The sequence below is a fragment of the Plasmodium cynomolgi genome, chromosome 8, assembly GCF_000321355.1.
Source record: "Plasmodium cynomolgi strain B DNA, chromosome 8, whole genome shotgun sequence".
NCBI classification, from domain to species: domain Eukaryota; phylum Apicomplexa; class Aconoidasida; order Haemosporida; family Plasmodiidae; genus Plasmodium; species Plasmodium cynomolgi.
Genome location: NC_020401.1, coordinates 1,206,406 through 1,224,305, shown reverse-complemented (window position 1 = coordinate 1,224,305; position 17,900 = coordinate 1,206,406). Strand labels below are relative to the sequence as shown.

The 17,900-nt window shown below is 44.5% G+C and overlaps 5 protein-coding genes across 5 annotated transcripts; 2 read left to right on the top strand and 3 right to left on the bottom strand.

Annotated features, from left to right (window-relative positions):
- PCYB_083580 (hypothetical protein) lies at positions 1-1,462 on the top strand (the record flags this gene model as incomplete). The annotated part of the gene is made up of 6 exons (XM_004222096.1): positions 1-109; positions 284-357; positions 559-658; positions 769-851; positions 1,006-1,142; positions 1,322-1,462. Coding segments are annotated over 6 exons (642 nt in total), but the record flags the coding sequence as incomplete, so codon positions are not given.
- A 1,123-nt stretch (positions 1,463-2,585) lies between these two features.
- On the bottom strand, positions 2,586-4,373 carry PCYB_083570 (hypothetical protein; the record flags this gene model as incomplete). Its single annotated transcript, XM_004222095.1, has 7 exons — positions 2,586-2,735; positions 2,951-3,012; positions 3,225-3,327; positions 3,513-3,593; positions 3,737-3,799; positions 4,080-4,132; positions 4,283-4,373. 7 exons carry the CDS (start codon positions 4,371-4,373, stop codon positions 2,586-2,588), a joined length of 603 nt encoding a protein of 200 aa, XP_004222143.1.
- Positions 4,374-5,180: 807 nt separating this feature from the next.
- On the top strand, positions 5,181-6,594 carry PCYB_083560 (hypothetical protein; the record flags this gene model as incomplete). The annotated part of the gene is made up of 2 exons (XM_004222094.1): positions 5,181-5,530; positions 5,886-6,594. The coding sequence occupies 2 exons, from the start codon at positions 5,181-5,183 to the stop codon at positions 6,592-6,594; spliced, it is 1,059 nt and encodes a 352-aa protein (XP_004222142.1).
- Positions 6,595-7,575: 981 nt separating this feature from the next.
- On the bottom strand, positions 7,576-12,497 carry PCYB_083550 (DER1-like protein; the record flags this gene model as incomplete). The annotated part of the gene is made up of 4 exons (XM_004222093.1): positions 7,576-9,150; positions 9,256-11,046; positions 11,281-12,114; positions 12,243-12,497. The coding sequence occupies 2 exons, from the start codon at positions 12,495-12,497 to the stop codon at positions 11,281-11,283; spliced, it is 1,089 nt and encodes a 362-aa protein (XP_004222141.1). The 3' UTR covers positions 7,576-9,150; positions 9,256-11,046.
- Positions 12,498-13,616: 1,119 nt separating this feature from the next.
- PCYB_083540 (Ser/Thr protein phosphatase) lies at positions 13,617-14,543 on the bottom strand (the record flags this gene model as incomplete). Its single annotated transcript, XM_004222092.1, has 1 exon — positions 13,617-14,543. The coding sequence occupies one exon, from the start codon at positions 14,541-14,543 to the stop codon at positions 13,617-13,619; it is 927 nt and encodes a 308-aa protein (XP_004222140.1).
- Between the last annotated feature and the right edge of the window lie 3,357 nt (positions 14,544-17,900).

Here is a 17,900-nt window from a genome sequence, read left to right as displayed (position 1 = left end):
TTTTCACCTTGGCTTGGCTAAACGTTGTCTTATCAAAGCTGAACTTCCAAAATGAGCAGCTAGCGGCATCCTTCTTCGAGGCTAACAGGAATTATCGCGTAACAAAGGAGTAAGCGGCAGCCCTGTGCGAGGGTCGACGTGTTGATTCCGGCTTTAGCAGCACGCAACTGGGTCCACCCCCCAGCGCGCCAAGCTGCATAACTGCCCACATTATTACATGCCTCTGCGCCTACGTGGCTACATGCTCACATGTCTGCTTTCCCCCCACTTCTTCCCCCCGAAGGGACGTAGTCGACGGTATAGAGAAATGCTGGTTCAACGTGACGAACTACCTGATTAACCAGTCAATAAAGCAAGGTTGGCCGAGAAAAAATGGAGACTAAACCAAACGCGGGCAAGCGGGAAAGCGGTCAATGCAGAGAGCGCTCTCCCCCGTGAGAATGGACACGGAAATGAACAACACAGTTAAGCGCGCGGAAGGGAAATTTTTTATTTATTATTATTTTTTTTTTAGTTTTTTTTTTTTATTTTTTTTTTGCATCTGCACCCCCCCCAAAGAAAACGACTTCAGCAGTGACGTGAAAACTGCCATAAATTCGATGAAGCTCAAGCTGGACCAACTGCTCACCGTTTCCTACTCGAATAAAAAAATAGACACGTAAGAGGAGAGGAGAGCGCCTTTTTCCTAGCGTAACCTACGTAGCGCCCTTTCCTAGGCTCCCCTTCCTAGGCGCCCGTCCCCAATTCCACCTTACCTCTCCCCCGCAGGGTAAACGCGTCCTTCCAGTGGGCCCAGTCCCCTGAGCATATTTTCCTCAACATTAAGTTCTCCCACAGGTGGAGCTCGCCGGGTTCGCTTCTTTTTCGCAGCGGCTCCGTTTCCTTTCCGCATAGAACATGCATAGAACATGCATAGAACATGCATAGAACCTGCATCCAATCTGAATGAAACGCCCACTCATTATGCGTTCGTTTCCCATTCTTTCTCCCCTGTTCCCCCGGCAGGCGCCCTAAAAGTGAAGGACGAACAAGTGGTTGCCAAACAAAACTTATTTTCCTTTTCGGCCCTGAGTGACGACACCAACTCGGTGACAAAAAAGTACACAGTTGATCTGAAGCTCCTCCATGATATAGACGAATCGGTGAGACTTCAGACAGGGAGGGATCCCCTTCATGTGACACAGTCACACGTTGAAACGTGTGCATATAGTATGTGAATGCACCTATCCTTTTTAACAAGCATCCGTTGTGTGTTTGTACCACCCCACTCATGCCTACACCGCTTCTCTTCATTTGCAAAAAAAAAAAAAAAAAATTGTAGGAGACAAAGTACAACTTCGCGTCCGTTGGGAAAGTCGTCGTTACTTTGAAGAAAAAGCAGAAGCGGATTTGGAAGCGCCTGCTCAAGTCAAAGGAGAAAAATCCGAACATGCAAGTCTGGTGGGACATGAAGGAGAAGTAAGGGAAGGAGACAAAATGGGGAGCCCCCCCAAACCAGCCGTGCACAGATTGACACGGTGCTGCGTAAAGGGATAAGCGAGTGTCGCGGCTTACTCGTGGACCATCACCGCTGCCACGCTCACTTGGCTACCACGCACACTTGACTGCCACACTCACTTGGCTGCCACGCTCACTTGACTGCCTCTGCACGAACCCCTTAGGCACAACGACAGTGTGCAGTCGTTTTTACAGGAAGAGGAAAAAAAAAAGGAAGCCAAAAGTGGCAACAACGAAGAGAATGATAACGGCCAAACAAGTGTTAATAACGAAGTGGGGACCATCCCCGGGGAAAAAAGCAATATGGAAGAAACACAATTTGACGGGAATGCAGATGGAACGGACGCAGGACACCACGGCGGGGTGTCATTAAAGGGGTCGAAAGAAGACAACCCCAAGAAGGCGAAAAACGAAGAATTGTAACAAAAAAATGTACAATTTGTACGAGGGTCTCTTTAAGAACAGCTCGCTTAGGTGCACGGAGAGGGGTATCCACACAGAGAGGGGTACCCACCCAGGCAGATAGCCAGAAGGGAAGCTCGGTGTGTGCTCATGAACACTCAGGCGAACAAATCAAAGACGTTAATAATCCTTCACTTTCGCCAAGTAGCTATTTTAATTTTTACCGTGCACGCTACAAGGTGTTAATCGTAGTCGTGTGTTTTACCAATTTGATGGGCACAAAAAGGAACTCTTCAAATGATGTTTTTCGACCACACTGTGTGAGGTTCCTGTGTGGCTTCCATCCCTCCATCCTTCAAGCCCTCCATCTCTCCAACTCTCCATCTCTCCAACTCTCCATCTCTCCATCTATCCATCCATCCATCCATCCATCTATCCATCCATCCATCCATCCATCTATCCATCTCTCCATCTATCCATCTCTCCAATTCGTGACGTATCAATTTGTTAATCACTGTGGTGCGGTTCGGGGGATAGGAACGTGGTGCTGGATCCATGCGCAGCTGATGGCTCGTGACAGCGCCGCGAATTGGGCTTCCTAATTTCCCTACAACCGCCGCGCAACCACGCTATGACCTTCTCACCACGTTTTGACCTCCCCACAACCACGATATGACCGCCCAGACTCACTTTATTTTGTAAATTATAACCCCTATGTTGGCAATAGCCAATAGAATTATGATCAAAATGAGCAGACACTTGAACAGCACCTTGTTGTGGTATATGCTCAGGAGCATCCTTTTCACTCTGTTCTGCTCTTGCCTTGTTTCGTCCGTCTAGAAAAAAAAAAAAAAAAAATAACATACGTGTAGGTAGAGGACAGGCGCGCGGAAGAACGTTAGAGATGTGGACGGACAAGCACCACCCCCAACAGGGGTACACAATGTGAAAGTAGGCATGTTTGTCTACTCCCCCTCCACGTGCATGCAGCATTTGTCAGCAAATCGCGCGACGTTTTTTTTTTTTTTTTTTTTTTTTTGTTCCAAGTTACGTAAAGTTTCGTTCTGAGGATAGCGCTTCTCTGTGCTGTCAGTTCGCTCATTATTGTGTATCCTGCATGGGGGGGGTAAAAACAGTTGGGTGAGATAAATGTCGTTGGGGGGTGCAAGCATTGACGATAGTAGCGACGAAGGAAGGCGCGTGTGTTTAACCCATGTCCTCTACATCTTGAGCTCTCCTAAAAATGAAAATGATGAAAATATGAAGAGGTGAGAAATTGTCAAGTTGGGAAAGGTCTGACGAGGGGGAAGGCTCATAGCAGAGACCCCTCGTGCTGCCTCCTTTTTCCGTTTTGTACTTCTCAGATTCCTTTAGAAAGTTGGTCCCCTCCATGTACTTCCTCGTGGTGTCATATTCCCTGTTGTTCACCTGCAATGATAGAGGGCATTGCGTCCACGCGAATGATTCGTTTGCTAATTTTACTGTGTCCTTTTTTTTTTTTCTTTTTTTTTGTCTTTTTTTTTGTCATTTTTTTTGTCATTTTATTTTGTTATTTTTTATTTTATTTTATTTTATTTATTTATTTTTTTTTTTTTTTTGCCTCTGCGCCTTACCACCTCGTCCGAATAGTAATCGCTGCTCATTTTGTTCAGGAGCCTTTTGTACTTCTTCACGTCCTCCTGGTGTTTAAGTATCTGTGGGGGGGGAAATAAAAGGAGAGGGCATTCGAGGGGGCGCATAAAAAGGAGAGGGCATTCGAGGGGGCATTCAACAGGGGGGACACAGTGAAAGGGGTGTCCTTTTTGGTCTACCCCTGGTGGTGTCCCTTCTCCCTTACGTCATCAAAAATTTTGTGCGATCCTTTCGGTAGGCTATTCGTCTCTACTATGATTTGTTTTATCTGGCGAGCCGGATTGTGCAAAGAAAAGGGGCGGTGTGATGGTGTGATGGTGTGACGGAGTGGTGGACGTGGCGCGGTGGAGGTGGTGCAACGGGAAAAAAACGTTAACATGGATCGACCGCGACAGGCAAAGTAACAACGCTGGTAGGGGTGTAGCCCCAATGGGGAACGCAACTTTTTACAGCTCAAATGTGGGAGAAAAAAGTGGAGCCATACACATATGCATCCCCGCGCACACAATCTCCCGTCACGCATGTGCGCATGTAAAATTTTTTCGTACACATTTCTCAGCCTCGAAAATGTCCTCTCTCGTTTTCTGGATCCCTTCTAGATCTGAAATGTGTTCACAGAGAAATGCAGCGGAAAATTTTTTGTGAGTACAAAGTGGAGCTGCACTGTTTGGCTGTTTTATGTTACGTTATTATGTAATTATCCAATTTTTTTCGTCTACTTTTTTTTTTTTTTTTAATTTTAATTTCAAACTTTGTATTTGATGAATCGATGCTTTTATTTTATGAATGTAATTATTTAAATCTTTTACATATTCGTCAAAATATTCTGAGTAAGTAATCATTTTTTTTTCTTCTTTTTGTTTAGCATGTTTGGGTGATGGTTCCCTTATCTGTTGACCGGTAAAGCGGGTAAAGCGGGCAAAGCGGTAAAGTGGTAAAGCGGCGAATCGGCAGAGCAAAGATACAAGATAAAAACCCGTTTCAGGCTTCGCTCACAGTTTTCATTTTTCATCCATTGCGGTGATCTACCATTCGTCCGTTCGTTTTTTTTTTTTTTTTTTTTTTTTTTTTTTAATTCACCATGCAGAGTACTCCTTTTTAATTCGCTCCGCTGCTTATTCCCCGCGCGGTTCCCTCGTTAACAATCTATACATGTTGTTCTTATTGTTTTTTTTTTTTTTTTTTTTTGCACAATTTAATTTATGCGCAATGACCCAGTTGAAGTGAAGCATGTGCTATATACCTTCCCAACACAAGCACTCCACTCGTTGCCGTGCATAGGAAAAAACATCCTCCCTTTTTACATGCAGCGTAGGGAGAGGAATATGCTTGACGTGCTTTGCTTGTCCACGTGAGCGACACACTTAGCCCACTCTTCAATTCGATCAATGTTGTGGTGGGGAGTTTTTTTTTTCTATGTCGTTGCCTTCCCCCGAGTAGCATAAAACGGGCCACGGCTTCACAGCTTCACCACTGCATCAGTGACAGGTGCACACACGCAGGTGAGGAAGCAAAAGGTCGGACATAACCCCCCCCTGGAACCCTGGAAGGTTATAAAAAAAAAAAAAAAGGTGGAAAAAAAGTGGAAAAACTTCCCCCAATTTTTTTTTTTTGCACTCCTTTTTCGTATCACCTGACCGCTGCACAAAATGTTGGAAAGCCTCTGCATCGATTTAATCAACGAGCTATTCTTAACAAAATATAATTTTCTCCTGGCGATGAAATTGAACAGTATGCTGTGTGCAAAATGCCATTGTTACGCAAAGAAGGAAGTAGAGAAGGATGTCCACGAGGGGGAGTCCCCATCACCTGCAGGAAGTTCTACTCCGGTGCTTCATGTGCAGGAGAAATACAACTACGCCAATTTTTGCGATTTAAAAAGGAAAGAAATGAGGAAAAAAAAAATAAAAAAAATAAATTTCAAAATGTTAAGAAAATATGTAGGGGATTTAAAGGAGCGCCGTGGAGTGGATTGTTTGGAAGGAGAAAAGGACCAGCCGTCTACCTGCGAAGCGATTTGTCTGATGAGCACCGGTCAGGGGGACACCTCCCATGACTGTGCGTCACATGACTGTGCGACACACTACTGTGCGACACACGACTGCGCGACACATGACTGTGCGACACACGACTGTGCAACACACGACTGTGCAACACACGACTGTGCAACACACGACTGTGCAACACACGACTGTGCAACACACGACTGTGCACCGCCGTTACTAACCCTGCGCAGTAAAAAAATCGCAGTGGGAAGAAAAACTATTCTGTTTCACCTAAAGGAAGGGTGCATTTTAAAAAAAAAACTCTCCTTGTGCAGAAGACGGTGGGGGAAAAAAGGTCCCAATGGTCAGTCCCCCACTCGAAAAATCACGAAACAAACAGAAAATTGACGACCGCGTGAGGATGCTAAATGATGAATTGAGCGAGTACATCTGCAAAGACTTTTACACATTTGTGCCGCTATACAATTTTGAGGAAGAACCTCTACTCTCCAACAAAAACAGGACAAATCTTCTTATCAGTAAAGAAAAAATGAAAAACATTTCAAAAAACAGAAAAAAAATAAAAGGTACACTACGAGGGGGATACACCAAAGGACCTGTTCTTCTTTCGTCCAAAAAATTAAATACACATTATGTGAATTTTCTAGCCAAATTTCGAATGCTCATTAAACGGGTCAAGCAACGAAACAATGGAGGAGATACAATTCAGGGGGATGATCCCAAGTATACCATTTTAAAAACACTTTTATATTTAAAAGGGGGCTCTGTCAGTAGCACAACCAGTTGTGTGTCTAGCAGGGATGGCCGCGGGAGGGAACTGGCAAGAGGGACCACACACAGAAAGGATCCTTCCAGGGATTTACTACTCTTGGAGGGGCGAAGCGAAGGAGATCACTACGAACTGTACAAAGCCATTTCCACAATTCGCTTTTTGAGGGAAAGCCTGCATATCCTCCGGATGGACGTCATATACATTTTTGTCTTTTTCGCGTCCTACGTGAATGGCATCTTGGCGAGGTTGCAAGGGGGGAGAAGTGGTGCGGAGGTGAAGTGGTGAGGAGGCGAAGTGGTGAGGAGGAGAAGTGGAGAGAAGGCGAAGTGGTGAGAAGGCGAAGTGGTGAGGAGGAGAAGTGGTGAGAAGGCGAAGTGATGAGGAGGCGAAGTGGCGACGGGGCTATGGGACAACGGGGCGAAGACGCGACTGATGAAACTGCTACCCCTTTTTGTGCCCCAAACTGGATGGTTTCTCCCCCCGTGCCAACACGAAACAGGTGCGTCCGGTTGGCCGGCCCACTTTGCGCTCCCCCCGATGACGCTGCAGTGCGCACCTTTTTGGAGTATGGCCTAGTTCGTTTCCCCTTCCTGTAATTATTTTTTGCGAAAACGTGAAATAGCTATTGCGGCAAAGTGCAAACAGACTGGCTGACGACACGCCTTCACTGTTGCCTCCCCTTCGTGCGGACACACGCGCGAGGGGAAGGGGGTCTTGCCCGTTTTTACAAAAAAGGTTGAAGAGGCGAAAAAAAATTGGCAAAAAATGGGCAAAAAATGGGCAAAAAATTCGCAAAAATTTGGCAAAAAATTGACAAAGAATGGGTAGAAAAAACAACCCCTCTGGCGCGTTCGCCTCGGCGGTGGAGACCCACGTGGGGGAAACCCGCATTCAGTTCGCGGCTCACACAAAGGGGGCACGCAAAACGTAAAAAAAAAAAAAATATACCTCAAACAGAAACAGTTGCGCGGATGCGTGTGCAATAACCCCGCCTACCCAAGCTGGAACATGTGCCGCAACTTGTCCAGATGGTTGGTCCCTGGGAGGCTCACCCTTTTTTCTCCCCCAGCGTGTATCTTGAGGAGGTGTTTGTTTGTCCCCACATGGGAGTCCAACTCTTCAACGCTGCACGTGTGCCTTTTCTTTCGCAAAAGTGACCTTCTTTTGCACCCTTGTCGCGATGTAGCTGAGCTGTTTTTTCTACTAACCCTTCTGTTTGTGCACAGGGGAATTCTTTTCTTCCTCTTAATCAAATCGAGGATTAAACTAGTTAGGTATTTTTTGTTCAGGTGATTGTCTCTGTTTTTTTTTGTTTTTTACATACCTCTTTGCATCAATGCAAATGAAATTATACCCAATTTTTTTGACGCACTTCAATATGATGTACTTTTTATAATTAACTATTTTTTTATTTGCCTTCTTCGCATGCATGCCATAGTAGGACACGTAAATGTTATGCTTCTTCAGCTGTTGTTCTTTGGTTCCACTCAGGGAGTAGTAAAAGTCGTGACCGTACAGGATATCCACAAGGAGGGTGTTTTTTCTGTCCAGTTCTTGTGTCCGGCTGGGTTCATCGCTTTGGCACTGACTTCCAAGCGAGTGTGTCTTGGCCAAGTCGGCACTCCCCACGCCAGCCCAGTCAGTAACGCCAGCCCAGTCAGTAACGCCAGCCCAGTCAGTTGTGTTAACCCCGCCAGTAACGCCAGTCTCGTTAGGCACTGCACCCCCCAGCGTTAGCAAATTAATAGCCAGCGGAAATGTGTAATTCGACACGTTCACGTTTTTATAAACTTCAACCGTCCGAGGAAAAATTGTGTGCAGGTCTTGAAGTATTTCCTCCTGGACATCTCTGTACTCGTGGAGGCAGTTCGTCTGAGAAGTGGCGCTTGGAGTTTGTCTCCTTTGACTGACACCCCCGCAGCTGCGTGACCCGTAGTCGAGCGACCCGACACCGCGCAACCCCAAACCGCGCAACCCAAGCGACACTTCCCCCAGGTTGACATCATCCACACAATGCAACACAAAGTTGCTCGCCTTCTTTCGATCATTTTCACCTGACCAAACAAGGTGATTTTTTTTCTCCCCACTCTGTTGAAACCAAAGTTGAGCCAATCCTTTCACAGAGCGCACATTTTTGAACAGCTTGAAATATTTTAGGGGTAGGGAATTGTACACGGGCGTTATCTGAAGCTTCTCTAACTCATGAGTACTTGTCAAATCTCTTAGATTTTTTAAAATATAATTGACAGCATTTTCAGTGCATGAGTTGGGCAAGTAGAAGAATGCCTTCTCCCTCCCCCCAGGGTAATGCTCCATCTTCCTCCGAGTGGAGAGCATGCCAAGGAGACCCAAAATGGATACGCATTCATCCACCGAGTTGAAGTTCATAAATTGTAGAATTCTATGCACCCCCAAATAATGCATAATGTTATAGAGGTTAAATTTAAGAAGGACTTTTAAAATCTTTTCCAGGCTGATGTTATCCAAAAATAAAATGTCTTTCTCCATTTTATACAAATGTCTGATAATTCTATAGTCCCTTATGTTTAATTTTTTGAATATTTCTAAAATGTGCATACTAGTACGAGTGCTTAGTTTTTCATTTTTTAGAGAGTTTACCATTTTTAGGCAAACGATTTTGTATACATCCAGGTAGAAATTGTAACACGTGATTTGGTACTGGGTCTCTCCACTGGGTGTGTTATTCTCGTCATGTGTCACGGTTGACCGATTTACTTCCTCCAAGGAGTCTCCTCCCCTTTTGTTCAGACTAATGAAACGTTTTAATATTTTTTTTTCCTGTAAATTTGTGATTTCTTTTTCTTCCCCTTTTGTACTAACCTGTGCAGGGTACTTAAAAATAAAATGATCATAGAGAAAGATTTTTATTTTGTCCCTTTTTCTCCTTTTCTTCAAGTGAGATGTATCATCGTGGAGGTAATACACCTGATTGTCTTTGTCCCTTTTGCATTCACTTGGCAGGGTAGGTTGATGGTCTCCCCGTTGGTCAGTTTCCCTCATTTCATTGTCCCCATCGTACAGGAGGAACACATCTTTTTTTTGCCTGTCCTGTTTATACACTTTTGGGTCATACCTCCTTAACTCGTGAAACAGGCACGTCCTGAAGTAGAGGTACTGATAGACGAACATGGCTTGGCTAACCGTTAGTTCCTTTTCCAAACACACCAATCGCTTCAACAGAATTTTCTCCAGTTGTATAAATGGGGTGTTAGTTCCCCTCAGAGCGTACAATAGTAAAAGTATTTGCCGCGCGGTCAGGAATTCGTTACGATAAATTATTTCCTCCGAAAGTGCGTTAATGAAAAATTCCTCCTGGTGAGTGGTGGCTTCGCTAACTCTGATGATGTAGTTCGACGGATGGGGGAGCACATGTGAGGAGTCTTCCGCAGGGGAATTGACGCGACAGTCCGTGAGTTCTCCTCCCCTTCTAGGGTGTTCCTCTTCCTCCTCCCACCTCTGTCCCTTCTTTACGTACACATGTAGATAATCCTCAATATGTATCCTTTCCTTTTGCAGAAAGGGGAAGTACCTCCTGTTAATGCTAAAGTCTCTATCTATGGAGGCAAACAACACATTTGTCACTTCTTCCACTTTGAAGCATTTTAGCTTCTCTACAATTGCGTGTCTCACTTGGGTTAGAAAATTGGAGAGTGCCTCTTCGCGGGCTGACCCATCCTGCTGCTCCGCTTTTGCATTGGTGTAACTCACCTGATGAGGCACCTGTGCGGGAACACTCCTCGTGGTGAGTTCTTCCCCGGGAGTTGTCTTCGATGGTACAAACGTTATCTGATCGTGTGTCTCCGTGTACTTAGTCAACGCATGATTATTCTTAGGCCCTCCTCCCCTGAGCAAGGCTGCATTAGTGCGTGAGACTTCCCCACCTAAAGAATGCCTCGCGCTCTCACATTTGACACTGCTCACACTGTTATTAAAAGCGCCGCAAATATGCACAGCAGATAAATAGGTGAACATCAAATCGGTGGGGTTGAAGAGATACAAATTTTTTTTTATCACTTGGATAAAACTTTTGGTCATGTAAAAAAAGGAGTTGAAATGCTCAAAGTGGTGCAGAAAATAAAGACTGTAGGAGTAGAAGAACAAAGTGAGGGAGTGGAAATTTAGATTCTTCAAATCGTTGTGTATTTTTACAACGCTTAGGTGGAAAATTTCGTTGGTGTAGACCTTCTCCGTTAAGGCAATGCTTCTCGATAGACTGAAGGTGATCAATGCCAGATCTTTGTACGACAAATTTTTATTCATTTTTATTAGTATAGACTTCGCTAGCAAGTTGAGGAAGTACAAATTATCGAAGTTGTGTTTTCTGAGAACCAACATAAGTAGACTTAATTCCCTTATTGTCAGTTTGTACATGTGATTCTCCAGCTTCTCACAGATAAAATTCAATACTTTTTTCTCCAAAGAGAGTTGCTTGCTTAACAATTTTAATATAATCATAAGATCGACATAATTGCTGACTTGGTTGTTGTACAGTTTGAGGATAACTACGTAGAGGTAGTTCCTCCATACAATTTTCGACTTGAGATTTTTTTTTTTGCTCAACTGGACACTTTTTCGGATGCTGGGCATATCCATGTTCTTCAGGGTGCTGACTTTTGGGATGTTCGTGTGCGTCCTCGTCTGCACGTAGGGCAGGGCCCTCTGCTTGCCCCTCCTCAGGGCGCCCGTGTGCAGGGGCAGCGCGAGCCGCAGCCGCATGGTGCGCCAGGCCAGGAGGAAGGCCAGGAGGAAGGCCAGAAGGAAAGACAGAAGGAAGGCCAGAAGGAAGGCCAGACGGAAAGCCAGAAGATGGGGCAGAAACGCGATGAATAACGAATCGAGCAGCGATATGAGCAGCACGGTGCAGATCGGCTAGCCCAGTGAGATGCCAGCGAGCAAGTGAACACCCACTCTGGCCCCCCTCTCTCTTCCAACTGGCTGCAAAATAACCCTCTACTCGTACTCTTCCCTGTAGGCCTCGTACATAGGGTAGACACGCAGCGCCTTGAGAAGGGCGAGGTTAAAACGGCGCACAAAATTCAACTGCAAATTCTTCTCATAGGTGAAGAAAAAATAACTAGACAAAATAGATGCAACTTCGAAGAGAGAAAATTCATTGTATAGTAAAACATTCTGTATGATAAAAAAAAAAGGGACATACTCAGCCTTGATGAGGAAGAGCTCGAAGCAGTTAATCAGAGTGCCTTCGTTGATCCGACTCCAGTAGTAGAGTATGTACGTGGAGAAAACATAACCGAGGTGGTTATACTGCTCTTTTGCTATACGTACGTCTGTGTCCGCCTTGGTGGAAGTACTCTTTCCCCCTCCTAATAAAATAACTCTCCAAAGTTTATTCACATACCATTGAAGGTTCAATACGTTTTCATTGTACATACTTCCAATTATTGTAAAAAGAAGGTTAGACAGATAACCAAAGGTCAGGAATGTTAGCAAGTCCTCCGGGTTTTTGTAGTGTGCAATTTCGACCGAGGACATATAGATGTGTAGATAGTTAAACATGAGAAAATATTGCAAGTACAAATTGCCTATATAAAAGTAGGGAGTAATTAGTCTCCACGCTTGACCCTCGTAGAATATTTTGCCAAAATCGAACACGATTAATTTGTATATATTTTTATTTGCATGCATGCATATGCTCAAGAACAAGGTACACAGGAGGTAAATTTTGGTTAAGGGGGGGGTCCTTTTAAACGATTTGATGTAGGAATAGAGATAGCTATTTTCTATGTAGTCTAAGTTGAACAGAGCCTTCACACTTTCAGTAATCTCGTTTAATGATGTTGACGAGGGGGATATAAAAAGGAGGGGGTAGTGAGTCCTTGCCTTTGTTCTTCTCCCCCCTGCTGCTGTTTTAGGGGTTCTAGAATAATTCAGTGAAAATTTTTTTTTTTTACTATTTTGTTTTTCTCCTTAGTAAAGTAGTACCCATGTTGTGATGTCGCGTTTTGCTTCTTGTCCCTGTTGAAGGGGCCATTTTTCCTTGTCGTGTCCCTCTTCAGGGCCGTCGTTCTCCGGGGTGGCTCCGCTACACGCGCGCCGCTGTTCAGCACGTTCGCCGCAAACTTGTTCGAGCAAACCCTCGCGTGCTGGTGCCTCACACTTACGATTATTACGCATAAAAGGGCGAGTAACCTGCGCAGCAAAAACATTTTATAGCTGGTCGGGGGCTGCTTCTGCGGGGTTCGCGCCTGGCCATTTGCTGACCTGCGGCATATGCGACATAAGCGGCATCTGTGTCATCTGCGTCATCTGCATCATCTGCGTCATCTGCGTTTTGGCATCGCTTTGGTGCAGCTTTTTTTGTACCTCTTTCGAATCCTCTCTCTCTCGCCTCTTCCGTTTTTGCGCCCTCTTTAAACACCCCCCTTTCGGCGATTTTTCGCGCTACATTCATGTGCGGGCGCAACGTGAAGAAGCGGCTCTTTTCTTTTTTTTTTTTGCACAATTTCCGCACGCGGTGGGGAAGCCACCACGAGCTTCACCAAAGGGAGGGGGGGTCGATTTTGCAACCTTTTGTTTTTTTCTCCTCTTAAGGCCGTGACCGTTACGCTGTGTATTTTTTTTTGAATATTTTTTTTTTTTTTTGGGGGGGAGCGTTGTCTTGCCTGGGGAAATGTGCCACGGGGGGGAAGGGCGCAAACGAGTTGTTGCGAATATGGCAAATTTGAGGATAGCTATCCCCGGGTACTTAAATACCTGTACAACATAGGCTAACTCTCCTCCCCTTTTTTTAGCCTATTCAAACTGGGGGAAACCTCAAAAGAAAAAAAAAATACTCCACGCGGAGGTGCCGCCTTCGTAGGCAAGGCGTATATAAGTACCAAAGAATTAAAAAGAAGCAGTGAGTTGCGTTTATTTAAAAATCAAACTGTAAAATTTAAGAATGGGGTGCGCGCAGGTGGGTAGGTAGACGAGCAGGCAGATAAGTGGCAGATAAGTGGCAGATAAGTGGGCCCCTAAACGGGCCGCTAAATGGGCCTCTAAATGGACCTCTAAATGGGCCGCTAAACCGGCCACTAAATGAAACGGCGCACTCAAGGGGTTAAAAATGGAGCCGGTTTTCTTTTCTTGGTGTGGAAATATGCTCATTCAAAAAAAGGTAAAAAAATAGGAACGCAAAAATGTGGGGAGAAAAAATTAGGGGATGATAAAACCTACGCGCGTGTGTCAAAACAAACTAAAGGGGCCCGTCTGCACCTTGTCAAGGTGGCCGCACCCGAACGGTGTCACGTGTTGGTGTTTTCTCACGGCGGTGGGCGTTCGCACCGCTATAAGAAGTACGGAATGGTGGCCTTGTTCTTGATGGAGTTGCGGGAGTCAGGCGTGTCCTTAAATATGAGCATCTGTCTGTTCATATTTTCGTCGATGCGCATGATGGCAGCGACATTTCCGCAGCGGTAACAGTAGTTGGGAGCAGACCACACGGTGATGATGGTAGAATCATCAAACATGTACCGATAGCCCTCCATAGCTAGCTGGTGTGCCCTAGCAATTAGCTCCAAATTGTTAATGTAATTAAACTTTTTGGTAACTTTGGGGCCGAAGAGCCAACCAGCACCCCGAGGATTGGCAACCCAGTCTTCCACTTCATCAGGATCTGACCACATAATGTCACCAAATGCACCTTCGTGTGGAATTTCTTGCACACGATTAATTAAGCGTAATTGGTCAATTAATTTTATCTCAGGAGACAATCCCCCATGCACACAAAAAATTTGATTATCCACCAAAGCTGCTAATGTTAAGTAATCAAATATATCAGTGCAATATTTCCATGCATTTGCATTCCCATACTTTTTAAAACATTCATCGTAGAACCCATACACTGTTGTTATCTGTCTACTTTCGTGGTTCCCTCTCAAGAGAGTTATATTTTTTGGGAACAGTAGCTTTAGTAACAATAGGTACTCAAATGTCTCCACGCTGTTGTACCCCCTGTCTACGTAGTCTCCAAGAAATATATAGTCGTTATTCATGATGTCTCCTCCTACATCAAATAATTCTAAAAGGTCAAAAAATTGTCCGTGTATATCTCCACATATTATAACTGGGGGGTTGATTGCCTGCACATTGTTCTCTTCCACCAGGATTTCCTTCACTCTTTGGCAGACTAACCTTAAGTCATTTTCGTCCAGAAGCTTGGGTGGATTCATGCGCAGTTGTTCAATCCATTTTTTTTCCTCTCCTCTTGTCATTATTATCGTTTTGCCTGGCGTATCAAGTTTCTGCGGGTGGGGAGGGGGTATACAAACAGGTACGAAGTGGTAGGTAAAAAATCCAACAAACGAACGACGCGGAACCGCTCTACGATCTTTTTCGCCTCCCCATCCCCCGTTGGCTTCTTTCACCTGTCCAAACGGGGTAATCTCACAAGAAGTGCAGCCGAACTTCACACTCACACAGAAACATGAACACAACGCGGCTCATTTGTGGTAGATGCAGCGACACGAGAAGAGGGGGAGAGGGGCTCTCTGTAGGAGTACCTTTTATCCAATATATCATCGAAGATGTGGGCACGAACTTGGCTGCGCTTCGGTGTCGGACGCGAACAGTGGGAAGGAGGGGCGTGGCGCCGTGGGGCCAAATAGAATTGCGCCTAACTACAGGTGCCTCTAACGGCAAACTGGCCTACTGGCGACGTGGAGGGGGGAAGGGCCTTGCACGCTACGGCAATTTCGGCCCAATTTTACCAAAAAAACAAAAAAAAGATGTGAATAAATATGCGAATAGGCGAATGAACGAATGATCAAATGAACGAATGAACGAATGAACTAATGATCGAATGAACGAATGAACGAATGATCGAATGAACAAATAAATGTACCACGGTTCGGGAACATATACGAAATGGCTAGCTTAAAACATGATGGGCTGGGCAAAAACAAAAAGGGGGAAAACGATGAGCGCGTTCTACTCAACTTTGCTAGCCGCTTTGAAAATACGAAGTGTAGGGTTGAAATGGGAAGCCGTGCAATTGGGAGGCCATGCGCAGGTTATCAGTTGAACGCTTCGCGTCAAAAGGTACTACGCCAAATGATTTACGCCAGTTTAGCTTGCAAAAAAACGCGCACTCACATTTTATCGCTCGCCGCTTTCCAGTAAAACACACATACATATATCAGCGTAAGAGCTAATGACAAATCCGTCCAAACGTATACTTGGCAGCGCAAAGGACCGTGCCTCCAGTTGAAGATGCACATAAAGTGTGAAGAATTTGTACAGTTTGTGAATCCCTACTTTGCAATTTCGCGCAATGAAAAAGGTTTCCTTCAGGCTTTTCCTTTTTTTTTTTTTTTTTTTTTTTTTAACCACAATTTGAAATTTTAACATGTAAAGGCTTCCACCTTTTGCATACTTCGAGTGTTTTTTTTTTTTTTTTTTTCCTACTTTGAATATTCGCTATTATATGTCATTTCTTTTTAGTAAAAAAGGCAAAAGTGTGAATAATTCCATTTGGGAAAAATGTACAGGTGTTATGCTTCACTATCTTTTAAAGGTAAAACGTGAGTATGGTCCTTAACCAGTGGTGATTGATCAAATTCCGCAGAAGTAAATTTGCGAAGATGCACGTTATGGGCACTTCAATCTTCATGTCAACCTTTCCGTGCAGGGAAGCGAGTATGTGCGCGAGGAAATCCATATATGTAGAATCGAATAATTTATTTTTCCACACAAAAAAAAAAGTGGATGCCAAGAGGACACAATCAGTAAACTCGTGCCAGCATTGCGTAATACACGTACATTATAACGCATGACCGTGTGATGAACTTTCAATTTTAAAGCTCGTACGGTGACACATAAAATGGACAAAAAGAAAAAAATGATTTTAAAGAGGACACCGTAAAAATGTTAATTCCTTTTGTTCTTACACACCCGTCCTGGCAGCTACACTTCGCAAAAGGGAAAAAAATTTTGTCCACTTTTTTCGTTGAAAAATGGAATATTATTTAACACCTGCCTTGTTCATGTAAATTTTGCTTCTTTGGGCTTCTTTTTACTTTTTTTTGCTTTTTTTTGCTTTTATTTGCTTTTTTTTACTTTTGTTTGCTTCCTTTTACTTTTTTTTACTTTTTTGTTTTTTTTTCCCCCATTTTGCATACTTTTCTTACGCCATTTTGGCTATCAAAAGGGCTTTACAAAATGAGCAGGAGAAAGCCCCCGCTCCACAGGACAGGGGAAATGCAGTAAAAAAAAAAGGAGGCACACACGAATGTGCGTAAAAAATGAATATGCGTTGATTTGTGCGTACGTTGATTTGTACATATGCTGGTACGTGCCCCCCTGCGTGTGTACATTTTTGCCGTGGCGAAGGAAAGGCTTTCTGCAGCGCTTTTCATATCACCTCCGCTTGTAGCAGAGCACTCTCACGGATTTGCAAAAATTAAATGAAACTTTTTCCAATGCGCTGTACGTGGTGAGAGGAGGCGTAACGGAAAGGGGTAGACATGAGCACGAAATGATGCTTTGTATTTTTTTTCTCCTCTTTGTTGGACTTTTTTTTTTTTGCGTGCCATACGACCCTTTTGTGTGTTTACCTTGCACAGTACGTATGTACGTATAACTTCACTGCAAAGGAGGGCAGTTTCTAACGACATCTCCCCCGCCGTAGTGGTTTACTGAGATGTACGAGCATACACCCCTGTGTGAGCATTTTTTTTTTTTGCTTATGTACCATAATGGCAGTTTACGTTTAAGCATAAGGCATGATTTCCCTGCATATAACAAAGCTGTATATCTCAGAAGGTCGCGTGCTTCTTACTCCCTAACTGCATTCGTGACAACATATGTGCCCACACGTTTGCGGTCCTCGTAGCGGTCGTTTTACCTACATTTTTAGCTTCCTATTCATTCGTCATATTTTTCTCTTACCGCCGTGAGGGAAAAAAAATATGTAGTGAATGCTGCATGTGCACCACGCGATTGCTCTGGGTTACGCACGGTGTACATAAGCAGGAGTGCATAAGCGAGCGTGCGTAGGATACGTACACTTTTCTACAAGCATATGTTTCCCCCCTTTTTTGCCCTTTAAAAGAACTCGCCTGCTCAACGAGGTTCCCGCTTTCACACGCAACCCCGCAGTGGAGTGAGTGGCCCTAGTTAAAAGGGGAACATAACCATAGGCACACAAAATTTATTCCATAGCGTCATTATTTCAGCGGAACCACGTTTTTGGAGCTGCGCCGCGCGCACGAGTACACTTATAGTACGTGCTGTCATGTGTACGCGTTGGGCGCACTGCGTGGCGTGTACATGCGTATGTAAGCAGCATATAGGTAGCACATGCGCAGCACATACGTGTACAGCACTTATGCAGCCACTGCGGCCAGTATTCTCAAGCCTCGCTAACCGCTAAACTGCTAATCGCTAAACTGCTAATCGCTAAACTGCTAGTCGCTAAACTGCTAATCGCTAAACTGCTAGTCGCTAAACCCCTATCCGCTAAACTCCTATCCGCTAAACTCCTATCCGCTGATCTTCTAACCGCTATCCGCTAAACACTTAAGTGAAGAACTGCACAAGCAAAACATGCTTATTTTTGCATGGGCGTACGC